Source organism: Magallana gigas, chromosome 3 (assembly GCF_963853765.1).
Source record: "Magallana gigas chromosome 3, xbMagGiga1.1, whole genome shotgun sequence".
Taxonomy (NCBI): domain Eukaryota; kingdom Metazoa; phylum Mollusca; class Bivalvia; order Ostreida; family Ostreidae; genus Magallana; species Magallana gigas.
In genome coordinates, this window is record NC_088855.1 from 59,394,841 (window position 1) to 59,406,606 (window position 11,766).

The window sequence follows — 11,766 nt, forward strand, 5'->3', positions numbered from 1 at the left end:
CAAAACTTAAAATTCATATTTGGGGCCTGAAGTATTCAGGGCCATCTTCTGGTGGTATACAATTACCACCCTGAAAATATCGTGAAGTAGATATCTCTTCTTTTTAAGATTCGGGCTTATTTGCAATTGAAAAGTGAACTACGTTCTAAAACGCAGCTCGCAATTCAACATTTAGAATTCATAGTTGGGGTCTGAAATTTCCAGGGTCATCTACTATGGTATATGGTATACCATTACAACCCTGAACATATGGTGAAGTAATCATTTCAGTTCACTTTTGAATTGCGAATAGCGAACTGCAAACTGCGTTTCAAAAACAGATTTGCTCTCTCTCTCTCTCTCTCTCTCTCTCTCTCTCTCTCTCTCTCTCTCTCTCTCTCTCTCTCTCTCTCTCTCTCTCTCGCTTACATTGTGTTTTTGTGCTTATGTTACATTCATCTAACTAATTATTATGTGTATATTTAATACAAAGTTTGCTCATGTACTTTTTAAGCATGTTTTCTCAATCAAACATAATTATATTGTATATTTTTTAAAGAGACGTGTTTCAATTTTGGTTACATTTCCTTCTCCACTGATGAAATAACAAACTTTTCTGTATATGTTTTCCTGCTATGAAATGTGTTTACAGCATATAGAAGGTAATGCTGCGTACCAATTGTGATTCATATGCAGAGTCAGACGGTACACAGTAAAAATAGAGAGAATGTATAACTAGATCAATCATACCTGTATTCAGTTACTGTAACATGCATACCGGTAGTTTTTGTTGCTTCTGAAGTTCTCAATTTTTTATTCTATTTTGATCTGTTAAAATTTAAAAACTGAATGTCCCTTTACATTTTTCTTATAAACATTTTTAAACATTTAAATGTTTATTTATCTATATATTTGGTACAAAAAATACATCATATGTATCTTCGATATTATATAAAAATAGATTACAAAAATACATTTTCCTCTGTAGCTTTTTCTTGCGTTGTTTCCACTTTGGGGCCTGTTTTTGGACAGCCGAACACTGGGTCACTGTCTTGAGAGTGATCCCCACATGTACAGTAACTTGTTATACACGATTTCTTCCAATTAATTTTATCCCTCCACCCCGGGTTCACATACTATACATTGAAACAAATGAATATCATAAGTTTAATGGTTAATGGTGTCCTTTCTATAGTCGTCATTCTCATTTTGTTGTCATAATAAAATATATGTACAGTTTATACTTATGACTTTTTTATATTTATGATGGGTTTGCTTATTATCCATTGTATTTTTGCGAGGGATGGTGGTTGAGTTGAAGTGTGAGTGCACACGCATGTGCATGAAAAATTATTACAATGAAATGAGGGCTCTTTTTGGTACAAGATCTATCTTTTTTTGTTTTTGTTTTTTTTATAGGTACAATACCTTTATATTAATGTTAAGTATTTGTAAATCTGAATCCAGATAAAAAAAAGTCTACACTTGGCGCAAGAAAAATCCATTGAAACAAGGCCGTCTTGATATTTTTCTTATTTCTAATAGTCTGTCAAATTTAGTTGAAAACTGCTCTATTAAACCGAGTAACAGGTCTCATAACTCCATTGTTTTGCTTGAGTTAAAATTTAATCCTTTCACCAAAGGATGTGGGCTTTGGAAGTTTAATAATACTCTTTTGTCGGACAAAGAATATGTGGTAAAAGTTAAAGAAATTATTCCGTCAGTCAATAACCAATATCTAGACAATGTAAAGAGTTGTAATTTTCAATGTAAAAGTGGTATTGACGAAAGTCTTTTTTTGAGGTGTTAATGATGGAAATAAGGGGGGCAACTATTTCTTATTCAACATATAGAAAAAAGGTCTGAAACAACACTGAAGAATTGCTTATTCAGGAGATAGAGTATATTGAATCAAATTCTACTGTTGATATTAATAGTTTGGATGAAAAAAAGTGCTTTGGAAAAACTACGCAAGGAAAAGTTACTTGGGCATATGGTTAGGTCTCGTGCCCAATGGTTGGAGGAAGGCGAAAAACCTTCAAAATATTTTTGCAATTTGGAATCTAGAAATTATTTAAACATAACAATAACAAAAATTGAAGCTGAGCATATTGGAATGCTATATGAATAAGGAAAAATACTAGATTATGTAAAGAAGTACTATGAAAAATTATATGCAAGTGTGGATACAAATTCTGGAAAGACTTATTTAGATAATATTATTTCTAATTACAATTCATCTAAGCTAGAAAAGGAGTTGTCAAATAATTTAGAAGAGGCTGTCTTAGAAAAAGAGATATTGAATGTCATAAAAACATATGAAGAACAACAAATCCCCTGGAAGTGATGGGTACACTGCTGAATTTAAAAAAAAAAATTGGAAAGATATTAAAAATGTTGTACGAGCCATTAACTGTATATTTCTGAAGAAGGAATCCCCCATCTCACAGAGACTTGGAATTATTTCATGTTTGCCTAAAGGTGATTAACCTAGACAGTTTTTAAAAAACTGGCGACCAATCACTCTTTTGAATGTTTTGTATCAGATTATTTCAGGGTGTGTTAGTTTCAGAATCAGGAAAGTTTTGGATTATCTGATATCTGATACACAGTCTGGATTATCAAGGGAAGGTACATTGGAGAGAATACTAGATTTATATATGATCTGTTATCTTATACTGAGTTCAAAAACATACCTGGTCTTGAAATTGTTTGATTTTGGTGTTAGTTTTGTAATTGAATGCTTACACAAGGTACACAATGATTTTGGAAAGATGTAATAAATTCTTGGTTATGTTTTATTACTACCTATAAGAATCACCCAAAGGTAAGATATTTTTTTTAAATACTCCAGTGTGGTACAACTCGAACATTCACATAGCAAATAAATATGTTTTCATTAAAGCCTGGTACAAGACCGGTGTAAAGGTTATACAGGATTTTTATGATGAAAATTGAAATTTTTTAGATATTGAGGAATTTAAATGTAACTGCAGTCTCAAGGTTATATGTACAATGCAATATAATAGTGTAAAAACAGCGATTTTTAAGTTTTTCAAAATGTTTAATATTGACAGGACTTCTGTTAAAAGAAATCCTAATCCATGTATACCATTTTTTTTCCAAACAGTTATACCCCATTAAAAGTGTACAAAAATTATTTATAATGTTTTGAATGAAAATGTTGTTGTTTCGATTGCTGTAACCAAATGGAAAACAGATCTAACGGATTTAATGTTGAAGATCTTACTGTATGTGACATTTTTAAGATTTGTTTTAAAACTTGCAAAGATTCATCTGTACAATGGCTACAATTTAGAATGTTACACAAATTTTTTCCAGTTGGCTTCTACCTTAAACAAATTAATGTCAAAACTACTTACAGATGTGGATTCTGTAAAAGTAATGTTGAAACTATTATTACTAAAACCGATTTGGTTGGACTTTTCCGATCGCGTCGCGTTCAACTCTTTCAGCTACGTCATACATAGACAATACCCGCACCTTAACCACACTTTTTTTATTGGTGGATTCAGCTTACCGCTGATTGGCTGCTGGTTAACTAAGACTAATTTATGCGCAGACAGAACAACAACATATCGGAGAATGAAAAATTCACATGGGTACTCGTGACTGTCGAAATTGGGCTATTTTTCGAAAGTGTACACGTGTGATAAAACAATACATACGGTACATAACATATATAGCTGTAGCTCTGTGTATAAATTTTGGGTTAGAAAATATAAAGCTACAGTGCATACAATACTTACATAAACAAAACAACTTTATAGCAATTTGCCGCGTATAAAAATAACACTATTTTTGAAAAATATTTACATCATACCATACCACATTTTGTGCAAATAATCCATTTAAATAATTCTTCATTTAGTTTACTACTGTTAAAAGTTGTATTTTACTTGCCCCAAACTTTCTCCTATTAAACAACCTTTAACCGTTCTCGGAAAGCGGATCAAGAACTGTATTTTTTATGTATGTAAACAAACCAGTGTTCATGTATGGAGCTGGTGATCGGGGGTTCAGAGACAGGTAAAATAAAGAAATCTGCAGTAAATGGTTTGTGGATATTTTAGTATATATATTTACACCGTAAGTGATAGGGCAAAAGAAGAGAAACGAATCGGACACTTGCCTAATGAAGACGCACATGTATGTACAAACCCCCTTGCACTCTCCACTTCCGTCTCGTTCTTTCACACCATCGTTCAATTCTTTTATTGACTGTCGATTGCCGATCGAAAAGTGTAGAAATCGAGGAATTCATACCTATCACTTTGACTGGCAAGTTAGTAGGTAATACATGTGCATTATACATTTACGGTATTTATATGAAATGAAGGCTTAGCACATGCAACTTTTAAATATTATATTTTTATAACGCCGAACTCTGGACCGTAGCTTGAGGCTATGGTTTAACGCCCGTTTACAGAGAGAGAGAGAGAGAGAGAGAGAGAGAGAGAGAGAGAGAGAGAGAGAGAGAGAGAGAGAGAGAGAGTTTTGCACAGAATTTAAACATAGGGGATAGTCGATTTTGAATGAATAATATTGGGGGGAAATAAACTGCTCTGAGAAATCCTTCAGCTCTGGCATTGCATAAGCGTATACTGATAACTCCGCCTAAAAATAGGAGTTAACCAATCATATAGTTTTCACAACGGCAGCGTGTATAGTTTATGCATGACGTAGCTGACAGAAATAATTGTGACGCTATAGGAAAAGTCCAACCAAATCGGTTTTGATAATTTACATGTTTTTATTTCTTGTGAAAAAATAAATACCCTGTGAGGTGAACTTAGTTTATACATTTACAGAAAGACATCTGAAAGAGTCGGATTTAATATGTTTAAAATCATACTTGGACAACTTCCATTGTCGTTTCATAACAAAGTCATTAATTTTATAATTCTTTATATGAAACAATATATATTGTGTTGTCTTATGTCAAATAAGATTCCATGCTTAATTGGTTTCCTTTGTTATTTAAAACTAAATTACAATATTAAAAGATATGCTGCAATACAAACTTATAAATTACAATATTTTTAAAATTTTTGGAATAGTTGGAAAGGTATCTTTGATGCTGACATCTAATTTATTTTCATTATGACTATTTTTTCTATTTCTCTTGTCACTTTCTTTTTTTCTTTTCATGTAGGCAAGTAACCACTAAATAATACATTAATGTGTTTTTTCATAAGTGTGGGTGTGTATGTGTGTGTGACTGAATGTCTGTTCTGTATGTCTGTTCCTTGAAAAAGAAATAAATTATTTAAAAAAAAAGTATTTGTAAATCAGGAACTTAATAACCTCTGTTTAAATATATCTTCCTTATTCTAATTTTGAAAACCAGTATGCACAAAAACTGCAATACATGAAACACATGTTAAACAAATGAGTAAGTTCAAGCAAATCATTGAATTTATAATTCTGATGGATTGTCCACTTATAAAACTACAGGGAAAAATACGACAGTATCAACAGAACTAAATGTTGGTTACAATTTGCTTATTTGGTATAAAACCAATGTCATTGCCACCTATTTGTATAAAAAACATACTGGGAGTCTCTGTAACGTCCCTTATCATTCGATGCAGGTCGTATGTTCGTAAACCTCCTCTGGCACAAACCGATATATTATACCGGTCATCGTCTAGATTTAGGTTTTGCAAATTCGAGTTAACGGTCATAAATTATGCCAGCCTTCTGATGTATGCGTGTCCGAGGAGACAGACGTGTGTTTTTGTTGATTCGGGATCCACCCCTGCCATGTTAATTGAAGATATCAGTAGACTTACTTTCTTATTTCACTGCATGCGTTAATTTTTCACCTCGTATTTAAATAAACTAATTAGAGCGGCAAAGGCTTTAGATTTTGAGAGTTCGATCCCGATCAAAATGAACTTGAAGATAATAGAAACAATACCCAGAAATCGGAAGATTTGAAAAATTAAATAGGTAATTAGCGAAGAAAGTTTGTATATAAAACATTTTATGGAGCATAAAATTTCATTTATGTGTTTTTTCATAAGTGTGGGTGTGTATGTGTATGTGTGTGTGTGACTGAATGTCTGTTCTGTATGTATGTTCCTTGAAAAAGAAATAAATTATAAAAAAAAAAGTATTTGTAAATCAGGAACTTAATTACATCTGTTTAAATATATCTTCCTTATTTTAATTCTGAAAACCAATATGCACAAAAACTGCAATACATGAAGTTCAAGCAAATCATTGAATTTATAATTCTGATGGATTGTCCACTTATGAAACTACAGGGAAAAAATACGACAGTATCAACAGAACTATTTTTTTTTACAAAGTTGAAGGGACGGTAGTTCAAGATCACTATGTCCTATCCCTGCTCGTCTTCAATACTGATTTTAAGAGACAATTTTAACAACATAAAAGCTTACTTTCTCAGTTATCAGTAATTTTAAGATCATCAAAAATTACTTTTTAGCGACCATCAATATAACGTTTTACAAATGTATGTTTTACCTATTTTATATAGGCACCTGAACCTACCTTTACCTATTTGGAGGTCCGTGTTGCTTTGCACTGAATTTGTATTTCGTTTTATGGATTTTTGAGATGGTTGGCAGTTTGTTACTGTCATTTTTTCATTTATACGCGCGTGAGCTATACTTACTTATATGTGTTCAAAGGTGCAAATTTCTAAAACCGCAGACCAAAGTTCGGTTTAAGGCTTTTATAATTGTGGATGCTCTTGTCAACATGTGTTGTTTAAATCAGCGCAAATATTTGGCGTCGAACTTGTTCGTATGGTAGATATACTAGCTGTAAGACATTTCTGTGAGTTATTTTCTTTTCTGCTTTCTGCTTGCTATATGTATTATATGTACATGTATATGAGTGATGGTAGTTGCAGTTGGGTGGGTGTGCCTGCGCGCGTGTAATAAAAGTGTCAACAATCTCAATAATCAATAAAACGAAATACAAATTTAAAGCAGAGCAACACGGACCTCTAAGTTATAGGTAGAATCATGTCCCTAGAAGATGTGAGAATCCGCTTCTGAACGGTCACACCCGTCGTGTGCTCTTTGCCGTAATCGGGGGAAAAACGGAAAAGTCCGTAAATGAAAAGAATATGTTTCAATAATTTATATCAGATTAAAGCCTACACATTCTTCATTGCATTATCAAGTCAAATGAGAAATCATCCACATAATTCCTATTAAGTTTCTGGTGTTTAGGAAGTGAACTTTATCCTATTTACAAATAATATGCACTCACCTCTCAAACCAAACATCAAAAATGTGTTGACGTCAAAAATGAAGAAAACCTCGTCTTCTATAGATTGGAATTACAGGCACAAATTTAAGATTCGATTCGTTATTGAAAAAAAAAACGAATAAAAAACATTGTATACTTAATGGGGACTTTTCTTTCAAACATGCATAAGATACATTAAAATAGTGTATGAAAAAATACTACTATATTAAAAGCAAATACCTTTACAGCTTTACAATGTTTTTACAAACGTATATACTGTGGTTTCATTAATATTCAAGGGTATCAATTTTCGTGGATAAAGTGAAAATCACAGTTTCAAGGATACGTAAATTCGAGGCCAATGACCCTATCAATACAACATCTTAATAGAAATTGCACTTCAATGAACATTAAATTTCGTGGATCAACTGAACAACGAAATCCACGAAAATTGGTATTCAACGAATATTGATGAAACCACAGTAACTATAAATATGTTGTTAATAGATTATTCTAACGCATCAAAATTGGCATTCCAACTAATTATCGCAACCTTGTAAAAGATACAGTCATTTAAGGACACTTTTTCATTTATATTCTTTTTCATATATTTCTGGAGAAGAATATTAGGATCTGGTCAGAAGTTTTTCGTCTTAACTCAAATACCGTAGTTAAAAAAAGGCATTTATGGGAGAATGATAAACAGTTTCATTACAGTGACTGTATTTTTTAGCTTTGTACCCAGAAATATTGAGAACAAAACATACACAAATTACTGTAATTTCATCAATATTCAAGGGTATGAATTTTCGTGGATAAAGTGAAAATAACAGTTTCAAGGATCGTAAATTCGTGGCCGATGATCCTGTCAATATAAAATGTTATCAGAGATTGCACTTCAATGAACAATAAATTTTATGGACCGACCTAACAACGAGATCCTTAAAAATTGGTATTCAACGAATATTGGTGAAACCACAGTATCACAGAAATTAAGAATAAAATATTTTCCTCTGATTTTTTCTGATAATTTTCATTAAGATTTTTTTTTATAAATGTAACAGTATAAACAGGGTTCATTTGTGTATTTTGCAATTCACAATTCCTGTTAGTATTTATTTTTCAAAATGATTTATTAAAAGGGAGACTGCAACTAATCCTCATATCTGATTGATGGTTTGCTTACCGGGGAAAGTTTTCTCCGTTTGCCTTGTCCGACAACCAGTCTCTGTATCACACAGGTGAACCTCACACTCACATGACTTCGAACAGAGATAACCATAGTATCCTCTTTCACAAGATAAATTACAGCCCTTTCCAAAATGTCCATGTCTACATACTAAAATATATCGTGTGAGATTATGAAGTTGTGGGTAATTTCGGTGACAAATATTTCAGTTATTTCAAAGTCTAGTTGAATAATCATTGTATTTAAAATTGACATTATATTAACAACTATTAAAGAAATACTTTGTCCAACTTAAAGTCCTGGCTTGTCGTAATTTAAACATTTCTAATGTAAAAATAGTGGCATAACATTTACTTATGGGTGAAAAGAAGTTGTTATGTCGGCTTTTTCTAAAAAAAAAAAAAAAAGGTGACCAGTATACCGTTGTGCATCCTGGAGGAATTATCTTAAGCAGACCTAAATAGTCAACCGCATCGCAAAGAATGTTTTGATAAAAATCAATCCTAAACATTTTAAGTGTTTGTGGTGTTCTAGTTTTCTCCATGAGAGTTATCACATAAAAGTTCGACGTGATTGGGTAATTTTTTCATTTTCTAATTTTAATAAATGGAAATCTCTATTTAGTCACGTGCGTCTATTTTAATAATTTGCGGTACAATTAGGCTTAATTATTTTTACATTTTGTTTAACAATCAGGTTACATCACGAAACATATTTGCTTCTTCAAAATTCTAATAAAATATATCTTGCATTTAAGTACACTTTTTATGAATCGATAAACTATCAGTTAACAATTCTGCAGAAGATATTTAGTATTTAATTAATGTATCTGAACAACTTCAGCACCAAATATTGCGTAAAGAATCGGTTGATTTCATTAAATAAAATATTTGATATTATTAGAATGTATAAATATATAAAAATTTTATGCAGCTTGAATTGTCATATCTTTTGCAATGAGTCAAAGAATTGTTCCAGGTTGAGGAGTTTGATGTGACATACTTCCTTGTTTATAGCATGGCTTGTTTTATCATGCACGCACGGCATATTTCGTAAATACTGCCTTATTTTCTAATTGAAAAATCAACAGATATCGGAATAAAACGGAAGTTTTTTAACGATAGATAGATAGATAGATAGATAGATAGATAGATAGATAGATAGATAGATAGATAGATAGATAGATAGATAGATAGATAGATAGATAATCCAAAACATACTTAAACATTTCCCAGTGGTATTGTCGAAATATTCATTGTAGCAGCAAGTTCCATTAAACCTTGAATTTTGGAAGATGTAATGTCTTTGCAAATTATCAAAAAGATCACAAATTTAAATTCTTTGTGTGAAAGGAAGGAAATTATAACTTATTGATCAACAATAAAATTCGTTTATTATTTTTTATTTACTATCTATATATTGGATTAGAATAATCTTTATGTTAATATTACAAGAGAATAAACTAAAACTTACCTGTTACATTCTTTTGCAGATATTGACGAAAGTATTTCAGTGATAACAATTGCCATCATCAAATAAGACATAATACCTCTGCTATAGATTGTCATTTTGTAAACGTTTCTTTAATAGCTGTTCGAAACAAGGAAGTTAATTTCAAAACCAAATCATAATGACGGGACAGGAATTCACGAGTTACAAAAAGACGCAATTGTATATACTTCAATTACAACTAAAACACGGAAAATCGAATTGCAGTCCTTAACCTGAACCATTATATCTTCTGCAAAAGCGACTAAATAAGATCAGGATCAGAAAATTAGCACTAAGTATTTCAATAGAGAATGGACAGTTAAGCTTACTATGTTTGTATGGACCTAATCAGGATACTCAGGAATTTTACCAGAATTTGAGCAAAATTGTTAACAAACTTCAAAATGATCAGATGAGTATTGTTGGAGACATTAATTTGGTATAAGATGCAAGTCAAGATAATTATAATTATTCACATGTTAATAATCCGAAAGCGAGGGAAATAGTTTTAGAGCATATGATGTCTTACAGTTTAGTAGACATAATAGAGAATTTCCTCCATATGACAAGAGGTATACTTGGAGAAAACCTACACCTCTAGCACGTCTAGACTATTTTCTTATTTCACATTCACTTAAAAAAGAAGTTAAAAAAAGAGAAACGATGATAAGTTATAGATCAGATCATTCTTCTGTTTTTATCTCTTTAAAGTTAAAAGATTTTAATCATGGTAGTGGCCTGTGGAAATTTAACAACTCCCTTTTAAAAGATTTAGAGTATGTTCAAAGTATTAACTGTCATATTAATCAAATTTAAGTGCAATATGCAGTTCCAGTGTACAAATTTAAAAAAGAGTCTATTCTGGATAATCCAGATTAGGAAAATCAATTTACAATTAACGACCAGCTTTTTCTGGAGACACTGTTGATGGAAATTAGATCTAAAACTATCTCATATGCAAGCTATTTAAAAAAGCAAGGACAAAAAAAAGGAAAAGGAGTACCTAAAAGAGCTTTTGGAATTGGAAAAGGAGTATGAAAACTATGTAGATAAAAAAAAATGGAAAGAAAAAGGAATCAGAAAATATAAGAAACTATATGGTTATGAGTAGTTTGGTGCGTTCATGCTTTAAATGGAAAAATGAGGGAGAAAAACCAACTATTTTCAAAATTAAGAAAATCGTCACCTTTCTAGTAAAATTATTCCAAAGATAATACTATCAGAAAATGATGAACAAATACGAATTAAACTTAAGCTGTTTAGTTAAACAAAAGGGTATTTTAAATGAACTTGAAAAATTTCATAAAAACCTATATGCAAATAATTTGATGAATGCAGAAAGTACAGATATTTCACTACCGTGACATTCTAAAAGAATATTTTGTTCCTAAATTATCTGACAATGAACAAAAATTGAACCCTCAATCGAAGGATATATATCACATAAGGACGTTTATTTAGTATTAAATAGTATGTCAAACATTAAAAGTGCAGGCAGTGATTGGTTTACAGTTGAGTTTTTAAAACTGTTTTGGAATAAAATAGGCTCCTTTGTTGTTAGATCTTTAAATCATGGATATAAAGTAGGAGAGTTATCATCTACTCAGAAACAAGGAATTATAACTTGTATACCAAAGGAGAGAAAGACTAAATTCTCCCTTGGTAGTTGGAGACCTATCTCATTGTTCAATGTTATACAAAATTGGGTCATGATGTATAGCAAGCAGGATAATAACTGTTCTATATAAAGTTATCAGTAATGACCAAACTGGCTTCATCTCTGGAAGATATATAGGGGAAAATAAGATATTGATTTATGATCTGATGAACTATACAAAAAATAATCAAATTCCAGG

General features: G+C 31.4%; 1 protein-coding gene across 1 annotated transcript; it reads right to left on the reverse strand.

Moving 5' to 3' along the window:
- Positions 1-898: 898 nt before the first annotated feature.
- On the reverse strand, positions 899-10,112 carry LOC136273414 (uncharacterized). The gene is made up of 5 exons (XM_066077823.1): positions 9,893-10,112; positions 9,640-9,698; positions 8,417-8,569; positions 7,252-7,308; positions 899-1,115 (listed from the first exon to the last, which is right to left on the reverse strand). Exons 1-5 carry the CDS (start codon positions 9,985-9,987, stop codon positions 1,090-1,092), a joined length of 390 nt encoding a protein of 129 aa, XP_065933895.1. The 5' UTR covers positions 9,988-10,112; the 3' UTR covers positions 899-1,089.
- Positions 10,113-11,766: the final 1,654 nt, after the last annotated feature.

Bases quoted from the DNA above. Each gene is read 5' to 3' on its own strand.
- LOC136273414 (XM_066077823.1), bottom strand. From the start codon at position 9,987: ATGACAATCTATAGCAGAGGTATTATGTCTTATTTGATGATGGCAATT. The intron at 9,699-9,892 runs GTAAGTTTTAGT...CCAAAATTCAAG, and splicing joins TCTGCAAAAGAATGTAACAG to GTTTAATGGAACTTGCTGCT. The intron at 1,116-7,251 runs GTGAGTGCATAT...TTCAATGTATAG, and splicing joins TTTGATGTTTGGTTTGAGAG to TATGTGAACCCGGGGTGGAG.